A 27,969-nucleotide genomic window follows, 5' to 3' on the forward strand; every position below is an offset into this window, starting at 1 on the left:
TAATTCTCTGTTCGGTTTGATTTATTTTATAATTGACAGAAAATAATCAGGTAGCTCTCAAGTATTCATTTATTGCAGAAACATGTTTGTGAATGAAACATCTGCAGCCACATTTGACAGCACATAGGGGTCATTATTAACAGAAAAACATTTACATTTGTAAATAACACAACATACACTTTACATAAAACATCAAACAATCTTATGATAAAAAAAAATCTGTATAAAACAAACAAAACGCTCTGTGAGTGTTTCTATCCGTAGCTGCCGTCTGGAGGTCTGTACAGTTTGGGGAAGGTGAGGAGCTGGACGCTGCTGAAGGCGAACTTCCTGTTGCCCACGTTCTTCTGCACGTTCTCCATCCTGCAGCCCTCCCTGCACACACACAACATCGCAGAAATACACATGCACACAAATGAACAGTGTGATTGATCACAAGCAGCAATACAAACAAATACCAGAGTCCAAGAACCATGTATAAATACAAATTCCCCAGTAAAGTAGCCCACTTTATGCCCAGTGTTCCCAGTCTGTCTGTGTTGGTCTACTGGTATTTGGCCAGCAGTATGACCAGGCTGAGGATGAGCCAAAGAACCAGGAGGTGAGAGGTCACCAGGAGGAAGGCCACTGGGTACAGGTGTCGTCTGGGAGCTTTAGGGGCCAAAGACTGCGGGAGCCAGGAGCTCTGGAGACCTGAGGGCTGCTCCCCTGCATCTAACCCAGAAACAGTGAGCCCTGATGGGGAATAACAGCCCAGCATCTGCCCCCAGGACAGACGAGACCTAGAGGTGGAGGTGTGAGTGTGTGTGTGTGTGTGTGTGTGTGTGAGAGTGAATAGAAGGTGACAGAAGAAGGATGGAAAGAAGAGAAAAATAGAGAACAGATGATCCAAAAACAAGAAAGAAAGCAAAGTAGAAAGCAAGAAATGAGGGGAAAAAATTGAAGAATGAATGAAAAGAAAAAGAAAAGAGAAAAAGAAGTTAAACTGAAAATGTTCTGCAACATAAAAATAAAAGGAAAGAATAATAGACAAAGGAAAGAAAAGACGAAGACGTGAGGTAGAGGTCAAGTTTTTATAGCAAGGACACACACACCTCCTCATGCAGTCGAGTGCAGTGCTGAAGTGCTGTTGGCTGAGCGCGTGTCGCTCTCGCAGTAACACACACTGCTCCAGTGTCACCGACATTGCCGTGCGGTCCTTCGCACTTTTACAGCTGGTCAGACGCACGCCGTTCACTTTCCGACACACCTGCACACAAAAACACACACACACACACATGTCCTGCTTTAACGTCTTGTTTGAAGAAATTCAAAGGACTTAAAAATCACATCTTAACAAGGTGGCAACACATTTAGATGTTAGAGTCCAACCTTTCATTATTTTTAAATATCCTAGTTTTATTTTTTACAGATTTTATTTCACAGACAGTCTCACCATGGCAGCGATCCACAGAACCTCCACGTTCTTCCTCTTCCTGGCTTCGACGCTGCGATCCAGAGACGACAACAAGTCTGACAGCGACTGGACACCAGCTGGAGAGAGAGAGAGAGAGAGAGAGAGACCAGTTCGGATCGGTTGTCACGCTCTGACTACAGTAAAATTGTCCTGATGTCTTCTTCATGTCGTCATTCTGTTTGTGTGTCATGAAGGCGATGGTTATGGAACAGAAGTTAATGAAATCCACAGACGAACATATAGATAACATACTCGCTGTCTCAAGCGGTAAAATAAAGGTAATGAGTTGAGATGTAGATAAGTATAAAATCTTTAAAATGACAGCAGCTCTCAGAGTTTTACCCATCTCAGGCAGTCTGTCTCTCAGTGTGTAACAGTAAGCTTTAAGACGCTCACAGCTCTGTTGGTTCACTCTCTCCTGCAGGGAGCTGTCACCAAACCTGAAACACACAAACACAAAGTTAGTGTCAACTAGTGAATAATTCCACCAAAACTGACAAGATGTTTCTCAGCCTAAAGACGATCGATTTCACACTGAAAACTCTGAAACACAGGAGGCCACATTTAAGAGTTTTAGGTGTTTACACCTTTAAAGGGGCGTTTAGAAAATCATATGAGAACAAAATCAGCTTGTTTCTGACTCAACAGAATAAAATGTTTAGCAGGAAATAAACTGATGTCCTGCTGTGTTTAGCCAAGTTGATGGCAGGCAGATTGGACCTCGGAAAATCCAGAGTTTCTGCAAGTTCACCAAGTTAAATTTAAGACTTTTAATACTTTTTTTTACTTTTTAATACTCCCTAGAATGTATTTTAATACCTGGCAAATGTATGAGAGTATGATGGAAAACCAGTAGGAACAAGAGCCTGGAACCATTTCTCTCAGTACTTCACAGCTGTATGATAATAATCCCTAATCATATAATTAATTTAATTAATGTCACCTGGACCTAAACCGATGGATAGATTAACTAATAGAAAAGAATCAATCAATTTAAGTTTTTCAACTTCAATCAGATACAAAAACATTTTATAACTAATGTTATTGTCTACAACAGGCAAGAGAAAACATTCAAGCAAATGAAATTTAAGGCTTTAATACCTTCTTAGGCCTTTTTTTTTTTTTTTTGAGGAAACTGCATTCAATACTTTTTAAGACTTTAATACCTGCAGATACTCAGTTTTCATTTATAGTGAAAACAAAAGACTTCTATTAGCTGCCACGGAGATATTTTAATAATCTGTAAAAGCTCCAAATATAAGAAAATTTAAGGATTGTTGAGTAAAAAAGGTTCAGATTAGTAATGAGACACCATTTTTTTAAAGAGGTACTGCATACTGTGATGAAACGCAATAATGCTGGTGTTCACATCGACACCTGATTTATAAAAACCAACATTTCATGGGTTGTAAATGGCTAAAACTGTCATCTGCTGTTTAAAATCAGCCCTGAAAAAAGGCGGAGCCAATGCTGACGTAGTCGACAGTGGGTGGAGTTATGCTCAGACCTGGTGGTGACGTTACACTTTAAAGAGATTTCCATATCTGATGTTTTCCCACCATATGTTTGGCTAATACTTACACCTAAAAGACATAAAGATGTCTCATCTACAGTCAGTCAAATATTGGCAAGACTGGACAGATGAAACATGTTTGCCACCAGAAAATGATCATGTGATACAGACAGACTTCAGTTTGTTTTCAGTTTTTTCAGTTTGTGTGTGTGCGTGTGTGTGTGTGTGTACCTCTCAGCCAGACTCTGCTGTTGGTTTATTCCGATATTGAAGAGAACAGGGTGAATTTGTATCAAACAACCATCTTTTAGTTCCTGTGGCAACAACGTGAACGTTTCTGGGGGCAACGGGACCTCGACGACCAAACTGCCCCTGGATGGAGATGGACACAATCAGTGCTGAGGGAGTTCTCTTCTGTGTGTGTGTGTGTGTGTGTGTGTGTGTGTGTGTGTGTGTGTGTTTCCTACCATGTTCCGTGTAGCTTCGGCAGCAGGTCGTCCGGTTGTTCTGTTTTTGCTTCCGTGACAGTAAACACAACTCTGCTCAGGTCGGCCACGCCCACCTCCATGTCCTCCAGCATCCCCACCTCGTCACCTGACGCACACATACACACCATGAACATACAGTATTGTGTAGTGTGTGATCTTGTCTATATGTGTGTGTGTGTGTGTGTGTTTGAGTACCGTAAGTGCTGAGCAGGGCTTCAAACTGAACCAGGACTCCTGCAGTGTGAAGCTGCTGCAGAAACTCTGAATCCTCAAGACCTCCATACAGCTTCAACAAGAAACCACAAACTACTGCTGAGAGCTGAAAGAGAGAGAGAGAGAGAGAGAGAGAGAGAGAGAGAGAGAGAGAGAGAGAGAGAGGGGTGTCATCTGCATAGAAAAATAGGCTTTTTCCGACTTAGGCCTGAAATCCTGTCCCTCTCTCCTTTTCTCCCCTCCATACAACACACTTATGAAGCACAATGTACCCACAGGGCCCTCAGCATCATGAAGGACCCCACCCACTCCTGCCACAGCCTCCTCAACCTCCTACCATCCAGCAGGAGGTACCGGAGCATCCCTGAGGAACAATAATTTGCTTCCCTTCATGTATATGTAACCCACGTATGCTGAGGCCTCTCTACACACCCTGGGACTCTGTGTTGTGTTTCTTGGTGTGTGATGGGGTGTTGTGCGGAGAGAAGGAAGCACCGGACACAGGAGTTCTGGATTGTGGTTGAGACCTGGTAGCACTTCATTGGCTCACAATGACAGCTTTCATCTCTGCTGCTCGTCCACTTACAAAGTAGTGGAAGTAAACTTTGAAAAAAAAGATGGGGTCCCACATGGAACCAAGCCCCCTAGGAAGTGTGCTGGACTTTGAAGCCAATTTGACATAGTGGCCAAACCGTGGACTTACAACTTCCTGGTCCGACGGGGGCTCAAAAACCTTTTTTCCTGCACAATCATGGGAAACGGAGTGGCTGTAAAATGGTGGATATATTATTTGAGTGTGACAACCCCTGCGAAACGACTCTACATGATCAGAATTTGATCCATTCGGTCTGATAATAAATAAAATGTTAAGTTGTAAATCAAAAGCAAACTTTCAGTTATATTCACTGTTAAATAAAGAATGATGGATACCACATACTTCCGTCAGTTTCAACTTAATACAGAGAAAATTAAGTTTTTTTGAAACAAGGTGGAAGGGTACCAATGTTTGTCTGTTCTACAGACTGAAGTGTCATGAATAGAGAGGATCGTCACACTGAAATAAACTCACTCTTATAAATTCTGTGTATTTTGAGAAATAAAAACAACTTGGAGGAAAAAAGAAAGTTGGGAAAAGTAGAGAGAAACGGCTCCATCAGTCACAATTAGGTGGTAAAGAAAAAGTCACCCCAGAAGCAGAGCAGCGCAAGCATCACTGACGCTCAAACACCTGGATGATCACCTGCTGGACAAACTTTTTTCCCCAATACATTCTGAATTGAGTTTAAGTTAATTAGTTTAAAGCTAAGGAACTTATCTCCTCTGCTAAGTCATGGTGAAAACCCCAAAATAGAGCTGAGACTAAAAATGAACTGACTGCATTTCTAGAGAGAACTTGGATATTTCTCTGCTGGAACCCCTATATAATGGCAAAAACATCACTGGTGAAAACACCAGTGATTTCTATAAACACCAAAACACTGTTGGATCCTCTAATTATTTTAATATGAATATAAAAATAATGACTTGATTCACACAGCATCTCTCTCTCTGTCTCTCACCGCCTGGCTGAAGACGGCGTGGCGTCTCTGGACGAGCTGCACAGGCCCCTGGGCAATAGTCGCAGCCACCGCCCCCTGCAGGACCACAAAGGTCATGGCGACTCGGGCCTTCCCCACCGCCTCGCGCACACAATCCCTGAGAGTAACCACCAGGGGGAGCAGCTGCTCCTGCCAGGAGGGCGTAGAGGGGGAAGAGGAGGAGGCTGGAGGACACAGACAAGTTCATAACTTTAGTTTCTCTGCTGTATTTTTCATCAATAAATCAAAAGTGTTGCGATCCGATCAGGCTAATCAGTAAAATAACTCCAGAATGAAGTGAAAAAGAACCATTTTTTGAGGTTTCATTCAACTGAACTTGAGATTTTGTGTGTAAAGGACGAACTGATGATCTGTTCACTCCTGATTTCATGATGACGAGATATTTTCTAGCACAGCAACACTTCAGTTAAAAAAGTAAACTGCTCTGACTATTTGTAGACTTTGTTTAAAAAGTGCAGAAACCTGAAATAATTGTCCCACCAGTGTTCTGAGAGTTTGTGTCCCCCGTGGCTTCCTGCTGCTCTGATGATGTCATCTCCGGGGGGCGGTCCTCTCGTCCCTTTATCCGGTCAACCATGGCGAAGATGCAGTTGAGGCTCTTGGCGACATTCGCCCACGTCCTGTCCTACACAAACACACACATTTATGAAAACAAAAATGTCTAAAGCGAGTTGAGATCTCTTTCACACACACGCTCCAACTTACCCACTCCTCCTCGTCGTACTCCGCCTTATGTAGTGAAGGCCGTCCCTCCTGATTGGCTGGTGAGTTGTCACAGAGTAGCCCGTTGCTGTGGACGTGGCTGCCGTTGTTGCAGTGGGCTGAGTATTGTTTGTGGATAGCCAGCAGGGCGTTTTTCACCAGCTCGTCTTTGAGCGCATGAACAAACTGCTCTGTCTGGGTGAGAAGGAGGGGGAGGGAGAAGAAATGAAGACTTTATGTTGACCCGTCTGTGCACAATGTGTTATTTATGTGTTTGTGCCCTCCTCACCTGTTGAGCCAGGCTGTCCAGGACCTGCAGCAGCCGGTTGGTGTTCAGCTCCAGAGAGACGGACAGCAGCTCCTCAGCGAGCCCGAAGACCAGAGGCTGCAGCTGGGCCACGCTGGCCAGCAGCTCCCTCGCTCTGGAGCTTTCCTCCTGAGAGTAAGAGATAGAGCTGGAGAGAAGAGAGAGGAATAAAGTGTACTGTAAACAAACCTTCACATAAGAGTGTTCATGAAAGCTGTTGAACTGCTATCAACTGTGAGCAGCTCCAGGTCTTGTTTAAAAGGACTGTACCAGTGGTTTTCTATGTTTTACCTCATTTTCTACAAATCCTGTATACTTTACATCACAGCGAACCATTCTTCAAACTATGCTGATGTGTTTTAAATTAGAGGATGTATTTTTCCTACCATTTCAAGCAGCCATTGGTTTCTATTCATTTCCTACAAATCACTCAATAGCAATGCTTCCATCCCTCAAACAACCAAAACAACACAGCAAAACGGCTGCATGTAACGGATTTTCCTTCCTTTTTTCCTAAAGTACGTAATGGGTGACAGGAATCATGTTGAGTTGCTAATGGTTGGCTTGTGACTTCTGCTCTGTTATCATAGCAGCACAGTGAAAAGTAGCTGGTATAGAGAGACAAAATTATACGTATAGTCATGTTTTGTATCACAATATATCAAATTTCAATATATTTTCCCATCCCTACAATTACATGAATTATCATTTGTAGTTCTGTGTTAAAATCACACTTAATTAATGGCTGGATATATTCATAGAAAATAATACTTTTAAAATAACAGAAAAGCCTGCAGTAATTTTGACAGAGACGAATGCCGACTTGATGTTCATGGAAGTTTTTATTGGACTTTAATAGTTGTAATCCACAAAAGACAATCCACAAATATTTCACTATCCACAAACATGTATTTTTTTTATTTGTGTTGTGTAAAGTCATATCCACAAAAATACAGAGCAATTAAAAAATACACATAATTTCTTCTACAAACATTTATGCGTTTGTGGATCCATTTGTACATGTGAAACGGGTTTTGCACATTTGTGGATTGCTTCCTGTCAGTTTGTGGGCCATGTGACATTTGTGACCTCCCTCCTATTTCTTTGTTGATTTTTGTCTCATTTGTACTGCAGAACTGTAGAAAAAAATCCACAAACATGAGGTGCAGTTACTAGTTACACCAGCAGGTGGTGACATTCCCTCATATGAGCTGATGGAAGAACACTCTGAAGAACAAGAGACTACCTCATATGTGCAACAAGGAGACAAGGAGAAAGACGGCAGCCTGGCTTCAACAATAAAAAAACAATAAAACAAAAAAAAAAGTTGTTTGTTGACTCATCCTCAACTTTTCCCTTGTAAATTTAAAAATACACTTAAGTGTATTTAAAATGTAAACAGCCGAAAGTGCATTTAAAGCACATTATTACTTTTTGTTTTAAATTTAAATATGGAAAAAGGCGTATTTACTTTGTGTTTTAATGTTCTGTCTTAAAGTTGACTTTCATCAAGTTGTATTTAACTGCTCTTATAATAAGTACATTTATATACAGTACCTTTATAGTTATTCTTTAATGTATTCATTGAGTGTATTACTTTTTAATACCAAAAAGTGTACAAGTGCAATACCTTTAAGTGCACTATAATAATTTTATGTAAAAGTATGCTATAAGTACACTGGAATGCACTTTTACAAAGTTTTCTTTAAATACTCTTGATAGACAATCTATCAATCTAACGATCTATATTTGTATGTAATACAAATATCTATTTTACTACGCATAATGTAAATAAATACAATAGTATTGCACTTTGAATTTATTGTGGTTCACTTTTAAGTACTATGATTGAATAAACTTAAAGTGACTTCTAATCAAGTAGTATTAATTTGCAGTTATAAAAAGTAATTCAATATGCAGTAGACTAGTATTTGAGTTGCAATGTTTAATGTATTTATGGATTACAAATGTATCATATGTGGGTGACTGTGGCTCAGGAGGTGGACCGGGTCATCCACTACTTGGAAGATCAGCGGTTTCATTCCCGGCTCCTCCAGTCCACATGTCGAAGTGTCAAAAATCAGCAGCAGCACAATGCAGTGTTGATGTTGGCTTGGAGTCCACTGATGGTAACATCTGGGACAGGAGAGATGAGGATGTTGAGAGGACGGGGAGGAAAAAAAAAGGGATGTGATCATTTCTAAAATATTTAAACAATAACTAAGTTTCCACCGGCTGCAAAAAGAAGTCCAATTGTATGAGAAAATGACCTTACTTCTCCCTTGATTTATTGCCTCAGTAAACACTTTCCTAATGAGTTTATGGTCTCATAGACGATAAAGCAGCGTATGCTTTAGGGCGTGGCTATGTTGTAACTGACACACGGTCACTACCACGGTGACAACATTGATTATGTAATGTAACCATGGCATATAAGTGTAGCTGCTACTATTTCACAGCATGTTTTCAGTTCATGAAAGTTAATTGTAACATTTTGGTCGCCTAAAAAAAGTATTGTTTCAGCATTTGGTTGTAATAAAAGACCCACCAATGAGTCAGATTCTCAGTTTTCCCGGTAAGCATATTTTGTTTTAATGGTTTTAGGCCCCTTTTTGGCTAGTGAAAATTAGCATTAACATTAGTATTATAGCTGTTAACCATAGATTGTCATGAATGCACTGTGCTAACCAAGCTAGCAGCTAGCACTATGGTCAGCTCCACCCTCTCATACAAATATGGTTACTTCTGGCTCCAAAAATCAAACATGGCGACGGTGAAATCCAAGATAGCCATGGAGAAATCGCTAACAACTCGAGGCTTCAAAACTGCAGTCCACAAACCAATGGGTGATACGTCCATATTTTTTACAGTCTATGATTTAACCTTTAAATTACTTAGAATGTTGCAGGGAAAAGTTGCAGTGGTGTAAACTGGCAGGTTTCAGAAGATTGCAGACTGGCGCATTGCATGTAGCTGCTAGTTTCAACTCATCTTGAAGTGAATCTTTGGTCTAAACTGGCCATACATTAACATGGGCCATGCAAGTTTACAGTTGTCAGCATCTATTGCTGCTTACCTGAACTAAATGATCTAACATGAGCTAGCTTGTACAAAACTACCACAGCTAACACTAAGTTAGCAAACTGTAGGTAACATCAGTAAGCAAGCACAGCACAGCACACTCACCTGGAGATGACAATATGATGAACCCGATCTTGAATCACGACACTTTGTATTTCACCTTGTGGTTGAAGCCAGGCTGCTGTTCTTCTCCTTGTTGTCTCCTTTTTGCAGATGCTAGGTAGACTCTTGTTTTAGCCTTCCTCCAGTACAGACTAGTTCCGTCAGCTCATGTGCGGGAATGTCACCACCTGCTGGTGTGGCTAGTAACTGCATACCTCACATTTGTGTATTTTTTTCTACAGTTCTGCTGCAGTACAAATGGGACAAAAATCCAAACAAATAGCAGGGAAGTCACAAATGTCACATGGCCCACAAACTGACAGGAAGCGATCCACAAATGTGCAAAACCTGTTTCACATGTACAAATGAATCCACAAATGCGTAAATATTACTTTACGTGTATTTTTGGGGTGAAACTATTTACATTTGTAAAACCTATGTCATTTTTATGTACGTTAAAATACATGTTTAGTAAGTTATGCATATTTGCAAATTACTCTAAAAAAATATATGTTTGTGGATAGTGAAATATTTGATAATCATGGTACACATTTGTAGATTGTCTTCTGTGGGTTACAACTATTAAAGTCCAGCAAAAACTTGCTGATGTTCACTGAAGGATTACAAAACTGAAGCATGTTTTGAAGGTCCGCAAATGGATTTGTGGAACAGAAACCAATGTCTGCCTGGAACTGAAGGAAAAATATTTTAAAAAATCTAAAGCTGTACAGCATGCATTTGAAAATGATCTCCAGAAATGTAAAGTACGCATGATTTGTAGTTATGGAGTTGAACCTTGCAGGAACACTGGTATGTTGCTTTAAATGATGTTAACACCAGATGAATAATAGAAGAGGCCACAGCAGGACAAAACAATTCAACAGAAATAAATCCAATCATGATTCTGTCAACCAGCTGTTGTTAAAGGTGAGCGAAGCTGTGTGAAAAGTTTGCTTTTTTCATGTGTGAACACACAAATTCAAAAGGGTTTTTTGGATGAAATCATCGTTGGAATCTATTATGTCCACTGTGAAACCAAGCTGTGAAAGAGTAAACTTTTCCAGTACAGGAGTGTTTCCGAACATACATTTTGAGTGGAGTATTACTTTTAAGATCTGTGAAAACCATGCAGTTTTAGACAAAAAAAAAAAATATCTTAAACAATATCTCTAAAATCTATAGGATCCAAGCCACATATGACTTGAATTCTCACCGAAAAGGCAATTTCAGAGCATCATCTTTTCTTTTTTTCATCTTATAGCTGTTGTATGTAGACTGAGTCAAAATAATTCAACAAAATGCAACGTATTTGTGTGTTAATCTGCAATGCGGCGTCACTAATCCTGAAAGAGCTGAGATTATAGAGATTAACCAACAGACAACAATATAAAGAGATGGATGGAGAGGAAGAGAGTATGAATAGAAAAGATACACAGTATAACACAGATGGAGGGATGAATGAAGAGAGAAGAGAGAGAGGAGTACAAAGAGTTTTTTGTTTCTCATTAGACCAGAAGAAGAGAATAAAAATCCAGAAATATCAGCATCTAATCAATTAATCTGTAAATGATTATTAATGATCACTAAACTGATTAAGTCTCACAGATGTTATGTGAAAGGAAACCTCTAAATGACACACACCTGTCCCTGTGGTTTGTGTGTTTGTGGAGCAGTCTCTTCAATCCTCCATGTTTGAAGGCCTGATGGTGATCAGTTGGAGCACCAAATGTTATAACGTCATACCACACACCTGGAGAGAGAGAGATGAGATAATGAAGGCATCTATACAATGCAGAAGAAAAAAGGAAAATGGAGAAAAATAAATGAATGAAAGTGAAAGCAGGCAGGAGAAAAAAAGACTAAACAATACAAAAAACAACATAAAAACAGCTCCTGAATGTACCTGTGCTGCCTGGGCAGGTGACCTCCATCCTCTGTGAGTGCAGGTTGGTTGGAACAAACTGAAGGTGTCTGACTGACTTACTGGTGCTTGACTTAAAACAGGACGAGACTGTTTGAAAAATGAAAAACATGATTAAAAAATGGGGGAAAAATATTCCCTGACAATACAACAAGGTAAAATAAAAATTCTATTGGCAATATTTTTAAAGGAATAGTTTTGGGCTTGACTTCCTGGAGCACTGGTTGCCTGTCAACCTCATAATGACTCCAGGAAATCACTGCCCCTGGCCAAGAAATAGTCCTGCATCAATTTTACACTTTGGTTTTGCACTGATTTAAAAAAACATGACATGATATGATATGAGATATGATAATTATTTGGCTTCAGAGGTGCTGTTAGGTGAATTTAACTACCTTTGGACAGAGCCACACTAGCTGTTTGTGTCTTTATGCTGCACTAAGCTAACCGGCAGCTGGCTGTAGCTTCATATTTACCGTACAGACATGAGAGACAGACATCTAACTCTTGACAAGAAAACAAAAGCATATTTCCTAAAATGTCAAACTATTCCTTTAAGGGATGATGAGTATTTGTGTAAAAGCTAAAATCTGATTGTGTGGCCGTTCAATTGACCTCACCTGAGAGTTTGTCAAGCTCGGTGAGTGTTTCCTGATAACAACCAAGCAGATGGTTGCAGTGGTTGATGACATCATGGCGGAGCCCATCCCAGTGGGGTGAAAGGTCACCGAGCTCCTTCACCTCTTGGACCCTGAGAGAGACTTATCTTTAGTTTATTAAATCATTTTTTAAGTAGGAAAATCAAACCGATCACTTTCTGCACGACAACAAAGAGCTCCCAGATTCAGTTTGTTGAACTGAATATAGTAACACACACACACACCTGCTTGTGTGCTGGTGTATGAGCGTTTTCAGAAGCTGTTTGGGTAAAGAGAAAGAAAGCGGCGTCTCCGACATCTGTTCCCTGACCAGCAGCCACCTCTGATCCTCCGTCTGAAACCTGTACACCTTACACACCTGAGCACACAGCACTGAACACACATAAAGAGGAAAAAGTCATATAAAGGCATAGAAATGTACATGTTAATCTGAACCTCTACAATAGGCTATATAATGTTGTACGAAAATGCTGTGTGCATGTTTCTCACCCGCTCTCATCATTGGACTGTTTTCTCTGTCGTGGACAGAGCCGTGAAGACAATCACACAGCGCAGGACACTGGAGCGAGAGACAGAAGGAAAAAAGTGAGTGAAATGGAGATAAAAGACACAACTGTACATATACATCATTGAAACCCAACTAAACCTAAATATAACCACAGAGCAAAGTATTGAATTGTGACACTTCTATGTTAAACATGTACAATAAGCAAGAGGACAGTTGAGGGTGAAGGGAACAAACGGAAAACAACATACAGTATTTTTCTTCCTTTACCTTGTGTTCAGGAGGAGTTTTATCGTCACTCTCTCCCTCCATCTGCAGACGGGACACCTTCACCTCCCCGACCTCGTTTACTCCATCCATCGTCCTGATGAAGAAAGAAAGAGACTTTTGATGTTCATACATAAAAATAAGTGAGTGTTAAGGAAGCTGTTTACCTTCAAGAGGGCAGGAAAATTATCCTCTGTGGTAAATTGCTGTTATTTAATTAAATATATTTAAGACAAACTCTCCTGACCTGTCACTTCTTCTCCCTATCCATCTTTCAGCTTAGTTCAGTTCCATGTTTGGAAACTGGCAGGGCAAAAATACACTAAACTTGAGGAAAAGAATTCGCATACAGGTAAAGTTGACAGACGTCAGGACAACCCATTCCCAACCTTATTAACCCAACCCGACCTTACTAGCTACCTAAGATAGATGTCAGGCTTCTCTGAGAAAGAAATAACTATCAGGATAAATTAGGGAATAATTAGGGAACTATAAATACCACAAAAAGTTAACAAACCAAATAAAAGATAACTAGTGAGACACAGCTGGCTATCTTATGCAGCTTTTAAAAATATTGAGAGGGATAACTAGCAAGACAAAGCTAGATAGCTTATGCAACTTTTTTAAAAGATAACTTGGAAGAGAAACTATGCTGAAAATGAATCAGTCAGTCAGTCTGACAAAGCTAGCCTGCCTAAGCAGTTATCAAGACAAAGCTAAGTAGAAATAAGATGACTAGCAAGACAAAGTTAACTAAGAACAAGATAACTAGAAAGACAATGTTAACCAGAAACAAGATAACAAAAAAAATCTAACTGCAAACAACATAACTAGCAACACAAATTGAACTGGAAATAAACAATAAATAAGGTGACTAGAAACAAGATAATTAGCAGTAAAATGCTAAATCGAAAAGCAGATAACAACAGGAGCAAGATAGCAAGCAAGACGACTAACAAGAAAAGAAGACCAGATAACTAATGAGAAAAGCTAACTGGTAACACAATAACTAGCAAGATAAAGCTAACAAGAAACAAGATAACTAACTTGAAAGATAAAGTTAACTAGAAACAAGATAACTAACTTGAAAGATAAAGTTAACTAGAAACAAGATAACTAGCGAGCAAGCTAAAGTTGACTAGAAACAAGGTAAACTAGCAAGATAAAGCTAACTAGAAACAAGATAATTAGCAAGATAAAGTTAAGTAGAAACAAGAAAACTAGCAAGACAGTTGACTAGAAACAAGATAACTAGTAAAAAAAGTTAACAAGAAGAAAGATAACTAGCAAGACAACGATAACTAGAAACATGATAATCAACTTGCAAGATAAAGTTAACTAGAAACAAGATCATTTGCTTGCAAGACAAAGCTAACTAAAAACAAGATAACTGACAAAACAAAGCTAAACATGAATAAGATAACTAAATTAGCGAGACAAATCAAACATGTTCATGTAAAAAGAAGAACTAACTAGAATTAAGATAACTAGCAAGATAAAGTTCACTAGAAACAAGACAATCAACTTGCAAGACAAAGTTATCTGGAAACAAGATAACTGGCAAAGCTAATCATGAATAAAATAACTAAATTAGCAAGACAAAGCTAACATGTTCATGTAAAAAGATAACCAAGAACTAACTAGAAACAAAATAACTAGCAAGATAAAGTTAACTAGAAACAAGACAATCAACTTGCAAGACAAAGTTATCTGGAAACAAGATAACTGGCAAAGCTAACCATGAATAAAATAACTAAATTAGCAAGACAAAGCTAACATGTTCATGTGAAAAGATAACTAGAAAGGCAAACCATAAAGAAAAAATAATCAGAAAGACAAAGCTCACATGTCTCTCCAACTGTGAAAAACACCAAGCAGCTGCACAAAGATCTGCCAAGCTGTGCCTGGTATGTGTTAGTAATCAAACACACCTGGATGCAACATGCCATGACACACCTTCTGTACACTACCTGCTTATACCTGGCATTCACCCTCTCTTCCACTCACTCTCTCCCTCTTTGTTAGTGTCTTTCAGTCCTTCTTTTTTTTCCCTGTCTTACTCTGTGGCCTAATGCTCTCTCTCTGAAGATATTGTGATTTAAAAACAGGAAGAGATTGCAATTTTCTACTCTCTACGGGGGTGGAGCCACACTGTACCCTTCTCACTTCCTCCTCTGGCTACAGGTATCCTGGCAACAGCCAATCAGATGACAACTCCTGGACCTCTGTGACGGCTTAGTAACATGCATTTCATTCCCTGCAAATGTTTCTTTAACATGAAATGAAAATGAAAAAAAAATGCAAATGAAAAAATGTGGCACAGCGAATATGTATGGTAGTTAAAGGTGTGTACAGTAAAACTTAAAGAAACCTTGAAATTAGTTTACAGATCTCCTCCAGACATGTTTCAAGATATATATATAAAACACTTTTCTTTGAATAATAATTTGTCTGATATGGTAACCCTAACCCTAACCCAAATCCAGAGTGTGTAAATATGTAGGCCTAAATATATTTCATTTCAGACTTCTAACTGCTTCACAATATTTGTCTCTTACTTCATAAAAAGTCTACTCTGAGTGCACTTTAGGCTTCAAGTTTCCACATCACACTTGTGTAAGTCGAATACTGGACCAGGATGTGAAAACATTTTTGAGTGGTGGGGGACTTTAAATGAGTTTAAGGTGGATTTAGGATTTGTTTTTTGTTTCAGTTGAGTTTAAACTTTAAGTTGAGTTTAATGGTAATTAGATTTTGAGGAGTAACAGTATGTTCAGGGACAAACTGAGACAAGGTGACACTAAAATAGGAGACAAAATACGTGGGATGTTGATAAAGTTAGGTTGAAGAGAGAATTTAAGGGAACACGTGTCTTCTGATGATGCATTAATGAGAACAGGTGAATACAGGAGAACTGAAGGTGTGTTTACCTGAGGCTGAGAGAGATGTGAGGCTCCTTCGACCTGAGCAGATCTCTGATTGAGAAGGAGGTGAAACCTAGAAAGCTCCTCTAAGAGAGAGAGAGAGAGAGAGAGAGTCTGTTTTAACACTTTCTGTAGGTTTGTATTGTTCAGACCAAGCAGTGATCGAAGCTATATTTGAATTCATAGGTGGTTTCTCACTTGTTGTTTGAGAGAAATGCACAGGAAGTGATGTGTTTTTACATTTCTGCTTGGCGGAAAGCCAGGGGGACTTTGCCCTGAGGTTAGTGTCCAAGGTAGAGTTAGGACTCAAAGACCTGCACCCTGTATAACCCAAAAAGGTTTTGACTGAAACATCTGTGTAAACAGCTTGAGTAGGATGTACTGCCATAAGTAGCTCAGTTCTGGGCAAAATGTTCCTGACTTGCTTTGGAGGCTGGAGGTTTCTGTCAACATCAATGCACAAACACGGATGTACATGATGAAATACTGATATATTTTTGAGGTATGATACAGCTAAATTGCATCATTTAACTTTGATGCAGATATGAGACTAAGTTTTTTAACAAACCCTTAATGACATCTACAGTATACTCATTAAAAAACAATGATAGTACCTGTATATTAATGCATTGCCCACCTTTTCCTGAATGGAGGCTCTGTACTATAAGAATGGATTGCGCCTGCTAATAGCACCATAAATTGCGCAGCATTTGCACTTGCAATCTGCCCCATTTTAAGGTCCTATTCACAAAATATGTTTTGTTCAAGATACGCCGGCGCGAACACCCCCATAAAGTTTTGCAGCTGAGTGCAATTTGCCCTTTTTTTGCCCATTTTGCATCTGTTTGAGTGAGCAGAGCGATCTCCAGTGTTTCAGGTTTTTCTCCACATTGCAGCACACAGATCGGTCCATAATGAAAACTGCAGAGAGCATAAAATTGCATGTCTTTAATTAACAGAGCTCTCCACAATCACAAGACAATTTTCATGTATTTTGCTTTTTTCTAGTATTTCGCATCTATAACATAATCTACTGATATGTCCGTCAGAATAGACTACAGCTATTAATTAATGTGACTCAGGCAGGTCTGAAACGTGTTAGATTAATGTCGAATCTTACAATAATGTTGTTCAGGTGTCAATGAATGTATCCAGGATTTTGCAGAAACATCAGTACTGATGTTCTGTTCGTTGCCCACAGCTGGCTGCAGCATCACACAGCAGCTGAAACGAATTGACGCTCTGTGTTCTGATACACATCTACACAGCTGTTATGCACCGATTCAGGTTTATACGGTGGAATTGTCTGTAATAAAACAGCCCCTACGGATGAATCCTGAGCTCCATCAGAGCTCTCGGACATTTTTATTTAAGTAGCTAAAAGTCAGAGATAAGCCTAAAACCTCAAACCTACTTGATCCCCCCCGATGTCTGACTGAAGATTTCGCCCTTGATATCATTCAATATCAATATCATTACCATTCAAGCCACACAAGCTCGAAGATTTAAGAGAGAGAGACAGAGCGTGAGATATTTTAATGTGCAGCATGAAGAGGAGGGATGAAAAAAGTAGAAACCTGTTCAAGTTGTTGACGTTGATATTATAAGGAATGACGACTTTATTTAGTTATCTACCCGACTGGATGTACTTAAAGTCTTCATGCAGCCTCAACTTCCTCCCTTTGGTTAGAGATTAGGGTTAGGGTTATGGTTAGAGATTAGGGTTATGGTTAGAGATTAGGGTTAGGGTTAGGGTTAGGGTTAGAGATTAGGGTTAGGGTTAGAGATTAGGGTTAGGGTTAGGGTTAGAGATTAGGGTTAGGGTTAGGGTTAGGGTTAGAGATTAGGGTTAGGGTTAGGGTTAGCTTTGATGACTTTATTTAGTTAACTACCCGACTGGATGTACCTAAAGTCTTTCATGCAGCCTCAACTTCTTCCCTTTGGTTAGAGATTGGTTTCTGCTGGTTGAAACCTCATCTTGTTTGAAAATCTGCAGTATTTTTGCTCTCTAAGTTTTAGCTCATCATTTCCTAAACAGCCCTGAATTATATGCAGGACGTGTTGTGCTCAAAGTTACATAAAGGCCTGTTGCTCTGTTTTAAGCTGCTTCCTAATGTACTGTAATATTAATTAATAAATGGCCCATTCTGTCTGGCATCGACACACACACACACACACACACACACTTGTCACTAGAAGGTCAAGGCCATGTACCAAAAGTCCTCATTGCAACGGCATTAAAATCACTCCGTTGCTATGACGATAATCAGAAGCTCAGAGGATTACCTTGACGAGCGAAAGCACTCAAATCATCCAACACACGCTGAAACATTCACACACACACACACACACACACCTATGAACAGTACATTTACTTGGAAGTAAAACTAAATATATGAAATAAAATGAAATCTAAAAGTTGTTCTCTTGATATTTTTTAATGTTTTTCATTCTTGTATTCCCATTTGATTCTACTGTATTCTATTCCTGTTGAATGATAATAATGGAGGATTTGAATCATCAGATGAATATTTAAGAGAATATAATTTTTCAGAGATCAAGATCTGTTTTTCCAGAGAAACATTTACAGTCATAAACAGAGAAAGAATTTAGTCTGAGGGCAGTTTGCGGATTATTCTTTTAGAGCTGATTAACTGATTAGTCAATCAGGAGAAAATGAATCACAACCTATTCCGATAATCGTTTTGAGAAAAAAAAAAAGCCAAACTTCTCTGGTTCCAGCTTCTTCTTCTGGCTTCTTCAGTGTTCTGCGACAATAAACTAAATATCTTTGGGTTGTTGGCCGATTATTAGGGAAACCTGCCAAGATTAGTGCGTACATGAGGCATATATGAGTTTATTGCATTGTGTAGTTACAAAATCTTATTGAATGAACTGATATGAGGTAGTTTGGAAGCTTTAGCAGTAGAGTTTTATAGATCGTGATCCTGTCAATAATGAAATAATCTATCAAACTTTGTGATACAGAGAGCAGTGATGAGTATGAAATCTGTCAGTGATGAAGTGTAACGCACTGTGATTAGCAGGGTTTACTTGTTGAAGTGATAATAAGGGAAGCGTAACAGCAGAGAATATCTTAGCAGTAGGGCTGTAGTCTCCCGGTCGACTGGTCGGTTAGTTGGTCGATATGCTCTCGTCCAACTAAACCAAAAAAATATTTTTTAATGCCAAAATTAACACCAAATATCCATTCATTCGGAAATCAATAGCGTTTGGGAGTTGAGTTCGGTACGTGAGTCAACTGCTGTTGCCTGAGACACTATTGGTAGTGTAACTGTTTAGGAATAGGACAGTGCTTAACATTAGTATGTTTGCATAGCGAGTGGGAAAGAGCGAGCTGCTAGAAAGTGATAAATGCTTAATAAATGCTAAAAAGTCTGTTGTTTCCCCAAGTGCTGGAAAAGTGAAGGGGGTTAGCTCCAAAGTTAGCAACAATGGGTTAGCATAACCTGAAGACGCTAAACAGAGAAATAGAGAACGGAAAAATGTTCGACTAATCGATTAATTGAAGATTATTTATGATTTTAGTCGACCAAAATTTTCTTTGGTTGATTACAGCCCAACTTAGCAGCCATAAAAGTTGACTGAATAACAGTTTTAGGTAAGACAATAAACCTAGTTAGATGTTGACTAACTAGGCTGACTATGAATCTTGAATGATGAGTCTGCTGTCCAAAAATTCCAAAGAATTTGTATGAATTTCTATATATAATGGTAGCCAGAGACATGTGGATGTAGAGAACAGTTGCATTTAAAACAAGTCTATGACTAAGAAGTGATATCTGGAAGGATCAAGGAAGTCCAAAAATTGACACTTGACACACTGACAAGCAAAATACTGATGAACTATGTTGAAAGAGAACTAAACATGAACTTTGTGACGATGCAAGATGGTTATTTTGGAGGGTTTTTTTTTTAATGCTGTTTGTCAGCTGACTGAAAGCTGACTAAACATAGTAATGATGGTTTATTCATCTGCAGTGAGTTTCAGGTCTTTACAGTTTGATTTTCACACAAAGTGAGAACAATTACAGCTGCAGTTAATTTTCAGTTAACCCTTGGTTTATAAAATTTGAAAAAAATGTCCAAATTTCCCAGAACATACACTGATGTCCTCAAGATATTCAGTTATCAATGATATAAAACAGAAAAGAGGAGGAAGCTGGAACTAACACGTTTTATTATTTAAGTGGTTGGTTGTTTAGTCATTAATTGATGAATCGACTACTTCGGCACTGAAACGAACGGCTGCCTGGAAGCAATAAATGCAAATTCTTGAAAAGTCGCTGAAAACAAAACTACTAACAGAGAGAGCAACAGACAGAAACAAACAAACAGGATATTGAGACATTATTAGCAAACTGTTGCTACATTTCCTAGTTTGCAACTGTGGTTTTAAGCAATAACACACACACACACACACACACACACACAAACACACACTGAGCTAATCATTGAGTTCCTGGATAAAAACAAGAGGCTTTTAAGATTACAAGCTAATCCCCATTAAATCCAGAAACAAACACAAACTAAACTGACAACTCAAACAATTCTGTCATATTTTCAGTCTGTGTGTTTGTGTGTGTGTGTGTGTGTGTGTGTGTGTGTGTGTGTGTGTGTGTGTGTGTGTGTGTGTGCACTCCCCTACCTGTCCAGCAGAGGAGCTGTTGTCTCTTGATGGACAGAAACACTTCATCATCTGTCTCTGCATCCCCCAGAAAAAAAAGAAACGACGACAACAAAAACCCCTTCTTCTTCCTATCTGTTTCTGCTCTTCTTCTTTGTTTACTTCCTGCTCGTTTGTACTTCCTGTTTTCTTACATCAGCCGGAGACTTTAATTACCAACTGATGTCCACTTCTTCACCCCGAAAACAAAAACTTAAACGTGTCTCACTCTCTGCTGCACGCTCACCTACCAGAGTAAAAATAGTAAAAAGTTATAATATAAAGTGTTTATTTAATACTATCAAGAATATTTATTGAGCTACTAAAGTGTCAAAGAGCTTTAAATAGTATCAAGTTATCTGTATAATTTAAATCTTTCCTACAAAGTGCAGCTGTGCTTTTAAATACAAGAAATTCCAACTGAGAAATTATTCTTTGACGTCTTTATTCTTGTATACAAATAACATTTTATCCACCTGTCTCTCTAAAAGTCCTGATATTTTTCAGGGTTTTATCCTGTCTGTCGTCGGGATGCTGTGACCTCTGACCTCTGGCCTGTGATCTCTTTCTGCTGGTTGCTTTCTATGTAAAAAAAAAACAACCCAAAAAACTAAATTCTTGAAAACAAAGACAATTAATAGGACTTTGTATTTTGATATTATTGCCAATATGATACTGTAGTTTTGGTGCCAATATAGAAGAAAACAGATTATATCTAATATATTTTAATCAAAACAGAAGCTGCACTACAAGAACTTTGACCATTAAACAATCTTAAACTGTCTGACTGAAGAATAATTTAATTAAACTATGAATCTGACCTGATATTCTTTGGCAGTTTTTGATATTTTACAAGCAAATTTCAGTCGATACCAAAAAGTACTGAAGTTTCTACTGAAATTTGAGTTTTCTGAGCAAAGTTACTCGTTGCAATCTGAGTAACTACAATAACTCCGACACTTTCCCACTTGTACCTGAATGCATCATTGAAATTAAAGCTTACTGTACTATTGAATTCAGCATCATAGAGACAAATAACTGACTGACTGTGAAGCAGCAGCAGCAGCTAAGAGACTATTTCTCTTCTCTTCCTGCCACATGATGCATTTACAGACATTAAAATAAAAAAAAAAAAACAGAGAAAATTAAATAGAGATGAAGAGGAAGAAGAGCAGAGAGCGTCCATTAACCCAGAAACAGGAGGAAATCCGTCAGTCAGTCGTGAAAAATCGACTTAAAATCCCTCTTCGGTTTCCTCGTCTGCTGTTTCTGTGTGATTTTATGTCTCTTTATCTCAGCTGAAAAGACGAACACACACATCGGGCAGAGTGTCTCTTCGGTCTCTCTATCACCTCCTCCTCTTCCCCCCCTCCTCTTCCTCCTCCTCCTCCTCCTCTTTCGTGATGGCTGACGAGATTAAAAAAAACCCATCGGCATCATGGGTAATATGCAGATTAGCGGAGCGCCTGGTGGGCCGGTCGAGGTTGAGTTTGGCAGAACGGAAAAAGAGAAAAAAGCCCGAAAAAACGGAAACATCTATTCATCTAAAAATCTCACTTTCCTCACTGTGGCCGTCCTCGTTTCACCCTCCCAACCGCCTCCCTCTCTCTCTCTCTCTCTGTGTGTGTGTGTGTGTGTGTTGAAAAGCTACCACCAGTGGTGTTACACATGTACACATCCTCTGCCCTAATCCTCTTAAACACACACGCACTCTGACACATCTAAACACACATACAAAACTATACAGAAACACACACAAACACACACATATGCACACTTACTGTAGTGTGTGTCATCGGCTCCTCCGCATTGTAAACGTTGACTTTGATCCTGCTGTTATGGTCGAGAGGGTAGTCGCCACGGAAACACACAGATGTTCGAAACACAGAGTCATCCGGTCCCTGAAACACACGCACACACTTTCAAATACAGCCTGATAAGTGTGTTATAAAGTGTGTGTTTGTGTGTGTGTGTGTGTGCGCGAGTACCTCAGCTATCTCGGTGCAGCAGTGTTTCCTGAGTGTGTGGGTGTGCATGTCGATCACACACACTTGAACCTGAACTCTGGCTGCCACGGCAACAACACCTCGACACTCTGAGAGAAAGGGAAAGAAAGAAAGGAATGTGATGAAACAGCAGTGTGTTTGTGTGTGTTTGTGTGTGTTTGTGTGTGTTTATGTGTGTTTATGTGTGTGTGTGTGTTACATACCGACAGTCAGGTGCAGTGGAGAGACTTTAGCAGCAGGTGCGGCTCCACCTTGTGGCCACAAAACAACATTACATCACTCAGTGGACATCAAAACCACAAACTCAGCTATATTAAAGGACACATATTCAGCAAATTTCCAGCTCTATATTAATATTCTGGGGCTCTACTGGAATATCGTTGCATGATTTCCAGTTAAAAACTCCTTATTTATCTTCTACTGGTCCTTCATGCAGCTCCTCAGTTCAGCCTCTGTCTGAAACAGGCCGTTTTAGCTCCTGTCTCTTTAAGGCCCCGCCTCCTGATGAGCCCACTCTGTTCTGATTGGTCAGCTTCAGGAAGCTTACTCCAGCTCAGGAGGCTACGTAAACAAACTATAGTAGCAGGGTTTCACTTCTTTTTCTCGTTCTTCACTCAAAATATAAACTTCTCAAATACATCTGTACATTTTGGAGCTGGATCTGAAATATTAGAGTGGAAAACAGAACAACTTTAGCAAGAATGACTACAATACGGACAGCCATTTGTAGGCATGTATGACCAATTTAACATCATCACAAGGAGGAAGTGAAGATAACTTTGCTAACAAAGTGTTCAGAGCAGGTTGAAGCCCTGGATTTTGACTTGCAGGGAGCATTTCTATAAATGTTCACCTCAAGATTTGGAACTTTGACCCTGTTTAACATCCAATATCGTAACAGTGTAAAAACCACAAAACGCAGCATATGTCCCCTTTAAAACCTGTAAGACATTTAATAAATAAATACGTGTAAGATTAACTTGAACCACAGGTCACATATGATCATCACTTTTAGTAATATGCAAAATGTTCATTTTCTTGAGTGTAAACCTGCCAATCAGATGACGATGTTGTCCTGTTATACATTACAGCTTTATTTTTTAATATCATGTCATTAAAACTGGAGTCTTACTGTTTTCACATTACAATGATGTAAAATAATATCTGTTATCTTTCAATAATAGTGGTTTGAATTCAAAACTGTCAAAACAGGCTGCTGATTCTGTACTTATCCCAGGCGTTTGCCATCATTTGCCTCATCTGTTGAGCTCATATATAAACTATAAATATATAAACTGTATATCTTGTTGTTTCACGTCCTGGTTGGTGAGTCTCAGAGACGCCGACACCAACAAACCTCAGCTCTGCTCAGGGCTGCCTTCTCTGGAAGTAGCTTTTCTTGTTTTGTGTGTTTACTTCAACAAAGATCGATGTAAAGTTTTGAAATCTGAAATTAAGCATGTGGTGTTTTTTTCTCTACGTTTAACCCTTTCATGTATAGTGGTCACTACAGTGGACAGTTGTTCAAAAGCCATTTTCTTATATATGCATGGGTTTTAATGGTATAGTTGCACATCAGCCAACACAGTGGACTCTAGTGTGTCATCCCATACACTGCCATCCATTGGCCAGCCTTTGTAAGTGCAACACAAATTTCTCAAAACCAAGATGGCTGCCTGCCGGCCGGAAATACTCAACAGCTCAGGAATATCTTGCCAATCCTTCTATAGTAATAGACCCTCACAGGTAAATAAAATTTTGTAACATCAAGTAACAACTAAGGAGTAATGCAATTGTTAAAATTTCCAAGTATTGATTTTATGTTGGAAGAAAATGACAATTAATCATCTGTCCACTAAGTTGGACAAACTCCTTGAAAAATGCGTGTTTAAAAAAAATGAAGTTCAAATATTTTTTTTCATGCCTAAAGAGGAATAGAAACATCCTGACTGAGGTTATCATAATTCATGCATGAAAGGGTTAAGGTACTTTTCTGTAACTTTACAAAACCACAAGATGACAGAGTTTCCATCAGGTAATTTATCAGACTTCACACGGCTCCCTCCCTGTGATTGAGTCACAAACAGCTTTATACTACTTTTGTTTCCAGATTGCAGCAGTTCTCCCCAACATCTGGAAACACCCCATGTGGAAATTCAGTGGATTTCCCCCTTTACCTTTCTTTTTTACAGTTTCCAAGATCAGGGATGAACATTTATGCTAAAAAAGTCATATATTTAACGAGTGTTGCTGTTGTTAACGCTGTCATCTGCTAACTTATTAACTCTTATCTACAGCTGACAAAGACTTTTCACTTTGTCCTTCTGAGTTTTTACAGGTTGGGAAAGTTAGAGGCAAAATGGCTCAATCGACTCAAGTTTCCTGAGGGATTTAAACCCGCCATCACTCCCAAATTCAGGTATTAAAGTAAAATAATAACACTGGATGACAACTAAACCTAAATTGTTAATGAAAGAAGAAAACTAATGATCTGCTGGTGAACTCTTTGGTTATATATGTGGATATAACAGCAATTAACATAGTAAAAAATGCAGTTTGGGGCTTTAATAATACTTAAAATATGTTTTAAATGATAAACACTCACCTGCTCTTCCATCATCTTCCAGCCTTTCTGTCTCCTCCGGCGCGTCGTGCAGCGGTGCGTGTTTGTTTATGAGTGCGTAGAGCTGTGTGATGCGTCGCCTCAGTGTGTCAGTGTTGGCGTCCCTCAGTGCAGCCAGCCAGGACTCACAATCTGAACAGCTGCTAAACTGCAGCAGCACAGGAGGGTCGCCGCTCTCAAAGCCTGAACACACACATTTTACTGCTTTTACTTAACTGTGAGCATAAATAACCGTAGAGAAGATCGACAGAAAAATATTCTGCAACTATTTTGATAACTGATTCACTTTTAAGTCATTTTTTAAGGTAAAAATGACAAAAAATTCCCCTGTTACAGCTTGTCATTTGTGAGGATTTGTTGTTTTTCTTACATCTTATGTGATTAAAAATCTTTATTTTTGGATTTTGGACTGTTGGTTGAACTAAACAGGCGTCGCCACCATCATCACTGTTGTCTTTATCTGATCTTTTTATTTTGTTTATCAAGCTTATTTATCGATCGTATTTATGGATTCTTATTCAACATACAGCTCGCTGGTGTGTTTGATTCCTTTTGTGTGTTGAATATTGTATTATTTACTTGTTTGTTTGTATGTTATTGTGTTGTGTGTACAAGATGCACCAAACAAATTACCCCTAGCTGTTGATCGTATTGTATTGTATCACTCTTTAGGAAACTCTGACAGATAATTTTCACTGTTTTCTGGACATTATAAACCAAATGATTAATACAGAAAACAATCGGTAGACTAACTGATAATTAAAACTGTGTGTGTGTGTGTGTGTGTGTGTGTGTGTGTGTGTGTGTGTGTTACGTACTGACAGCCAGTCGTCTGTCATCCTCTGGAAGCTTCAAAACCTCACATCTCTCCAACAGCAACACCTCTTCTAGCTCACCATCCTGCACACACACACACACATTTAGGGTTAATATTTCTCTCATGTTCAGATTAAAGTAGAAGAAACTCGTTCCCGTCTCTCCGTCTCTCACCTGTTTCTTCATGATGAACAGCAGGTTTCCCCTCAGCCGACAAAACCTGTCAGTGAGAGCTGAGAAGATAAAGGTTTGTCAGTGAGCATTGGCTCAGAAAAACATATTTAATGCCCTGTTAAACTCTGTTTAACATGTTTTTTAAACATACAGGAAGTAATTCTACTGTTGGACACACAGACGTTCCAGGAAGTAAAGTCAGAGTGAGTCAGGCAATGGAAATAGATAAAGACGGCTGCCGAGGAGTCGCTGAGCAAGGCAGCTGAGAGAGAGAGGGAGGAGGGAAAGAGAAGAGAGGAAGACAGAACATGAGAGAACAGAAAGGAACCGAACAGAAGACGAGAAAAAAGAACAGAACAGAGGAGAAAAGAATCAGACCTCTCTTCTCCTGTCGTCCAACTTGCAGCGTTCCTTCTTTCTGGAAGTTTCCAGATGTTTCTCTGGATAGAAACAGCAGCTGCTTGCGGTTCGCCCTCAACTTCATCCTCCTCCTCCTCCTCCTCCTCACAACACATCAACTGTTTTCTGTCACCATCATCATCATCTTCATCAGGGTGTGATGTTCATCACTGTCTAAATAAATACAAATACACAGAGAACCATGAATATGTAAATGACTATATATATTTATTTTTTTTGGTGTCTATCATTGCATCTTCTCTGTGTATAACATAATAATGAGCATATTGTGTTGCTGTTTTAACTATATAATATTGGTGATGATTACAATAGCTGAGAAGTGAACATAGACAACAAATATACAGTAGAAGAAGTATTCAGATCTGTTACTTACCAATACAACAATGTAAAAATACTCCATTACAAGTAAAAGAATGAACAATCCTACTTAAAAGTACATAAGTATTATGAGCTTGATGTAGTTAAAGTATTGCAGTAAAAGTAGTGGTTTGGTCCCTCTGACTGATATATTATTATATATGACATCATTAGATTATTAATAGTGAAGCATCAGTGTTAGAGCAGCATGTTACTGTTGTAGCTGCTGGAGGTGGAGCTAGTTTACACTACTTTATATACAGTTAGCTAGTTTAGTCCAGTGGTTCCCAACCTAGGGGTCGGGCCCCTCCAAAGGGTCAGCAGATAAATCTGAGGGGTCGTGAGATGATTAATGGGAGAGGAAAGAAGAAAAAACAAAGTTCTGATATACAGCTTTTAGACTTTTTCTCTAATCTTTGATTTTTGGTGAAATATTGGATCATTTGAACATTTATTGAAATGAAAGCATGTGAGAAGTTTAGAGGGAAAAATCACTATTTGGTGGAGCTGTTAACAACTCATAGACATGTGAAATGTGACCCTGACTTTCATCTGTAACAATGTGTTGTATTTTAAAAGCTTGTTATATTATCCATTGTGTCAAATCTTCATCTGAAAAGTAACTAAAGCTGTCAAATAAATGTAGTGGAGTAGAAAGTACAATATTTCCCTCTGAAATGTAGTGGAGTGGAAGTATAAAGTAGCATCACGTGGAATTACTCAAGTAAAGTACAAGTACCTCAAAATTACTTACTTTAATTTACAGTAGTGAGTAAATACGCTTGTATATTAGTTACATTAAGTGAACAATTAGTCACCTAAGTTACAGTAACTTAGATGCATTAACGTTAGTTCGTTGACTCGAGCGAAACATTGAATTTGACATTGAATTTGACTTTAGTTGCTTCATATGAAATAAAGTGAATAAAATCTAACATTTTAACACGAATAACAGCATGTCAAAGTCTCTTACCGGGAGAAAAAGTACGTTTCTAACATCATGACCAACATTTCCGACCGCAGTTTGTTTTGAGTGGAAACACTAGTGGGGCTGCGGTAAACCTTTGGAACGAGAACAAGTATCGCGAGAGTTGTTTGTCCTAACGGTTGCGTTGCCCATCTAGAACCACAAGATGTCGCGAGAATGACA

The 27,969-nt window shown here is 39.0% G+C and overlaps 1 protein-coding gene across 3 annotated transcripts; it reads right to left on the reverse strand.

Annotated features, from left to right (window-relative positions):
* Positions 1-51: 51 nt before the first annotated feature.
* On the reverse strand, positions 52-27,900 carry LOC137174154 (type II inositol 3,4-bisphosphate 4-phosphatase-like). 3 transcript variants are annotated; one of them, XM_067579281.1, is made up of 26 exons: positions 27,793-27,900; positions 26,421-26,615; positions 26,043-26,101; positions 25,871-25,952; positions 25,035-25,235; positions 22,633-22,680; positions 22,412-22,518; positions 22,205-22,324; positions 15,743-15,822; positions 12,816-12,909; positions 12,530-12,599; positions 12,265-12,412; positions 12,002-12,132; positions 11,364-11,471; positions 11,102-11,210; positions 6,260-6,425; positions 5,974-6,165; positions 5,749-5,893; positions 5,230-5,432; positions 3,653-3,776; positions 3,437-3,563; positions 3,201-3,341; positions 1,799-1,896; positions 1,436-1,533; positions 1,095-1,249; positions 52-375 (listed from the first exon to the last, which is right to left on the reverse strand). In XM_067579281.1, exons 2-26 carry the CDS (start codon positions 26,524-26,526, stop codon positions 255-257), a joined length of 3,033 nt encoding a protein of 1,010 aa, XP_067435382.1. In that variant the 5' UTR covers positions 26,527-26,615; positions 27,793-27,900; the 3' UTR covers positions 52-254. The 3 variants fall into 3 exon arrangements, with proteins under 3 accessions (XP_067435382.1, XP_067435381.1, XP_067435383.1); XM_067579280.1 differs by lacking the exon at positions 52-375 and adding an exon at positions 382-782; XM_067579282.1 differs by lacking the exons at positions 52-375; positions 22,205-22,324; positions 22,412-22,518; ... (4 more) ...; positions 26,421-26,615; positions 27,793-27,900 and adding exons at positions 382-782; positions 20,406-20,622.
* Positions 27,901-27,969: the final 69 nt, after the last annotated feature.

Source organism: Thunnus thynnus, chromosome 22, assembly GCF_963924715.1.
Source record: "Thunnus thynnus chromosome 22, fThuThy2.1, whole genome shotgun sequence".
Lineage (NCBI taxonomy): Eukaryota > Metazoa > Chordata > Actinopteri > Scombriformes > Scombridae > Thunnus > Thunnus thynnus.

What these genes read in the sequence shown, in the direction of transcription:
- LOC137174154 (XM_067579280.1), bottom strand. Translation starts at nt 26,526, where the DNA reads ATGAAGTTGAGGGCGAACCGCAAGCAGCTGCTGTTTCTATCCAGAGAA. An exon ending in TGTTCATCATGAAGAAACAG is followed by an intron (nt 25,953 to 26,042) that starts GTGAGAGACGGA and finishes GTGTGTGTGCAG; the next exon opens with GATGGTGAGCTAGAAGAGGT. An exon ending in AAACTCCTCCTGAACACAAG is followed by an intron (nt 12,600 to 12,815) that starts GTAAAGGAAGAA and finishes CTCTCGCTCCAG; the next exon opens with TGTCCTGCGCTGTGTGATTG.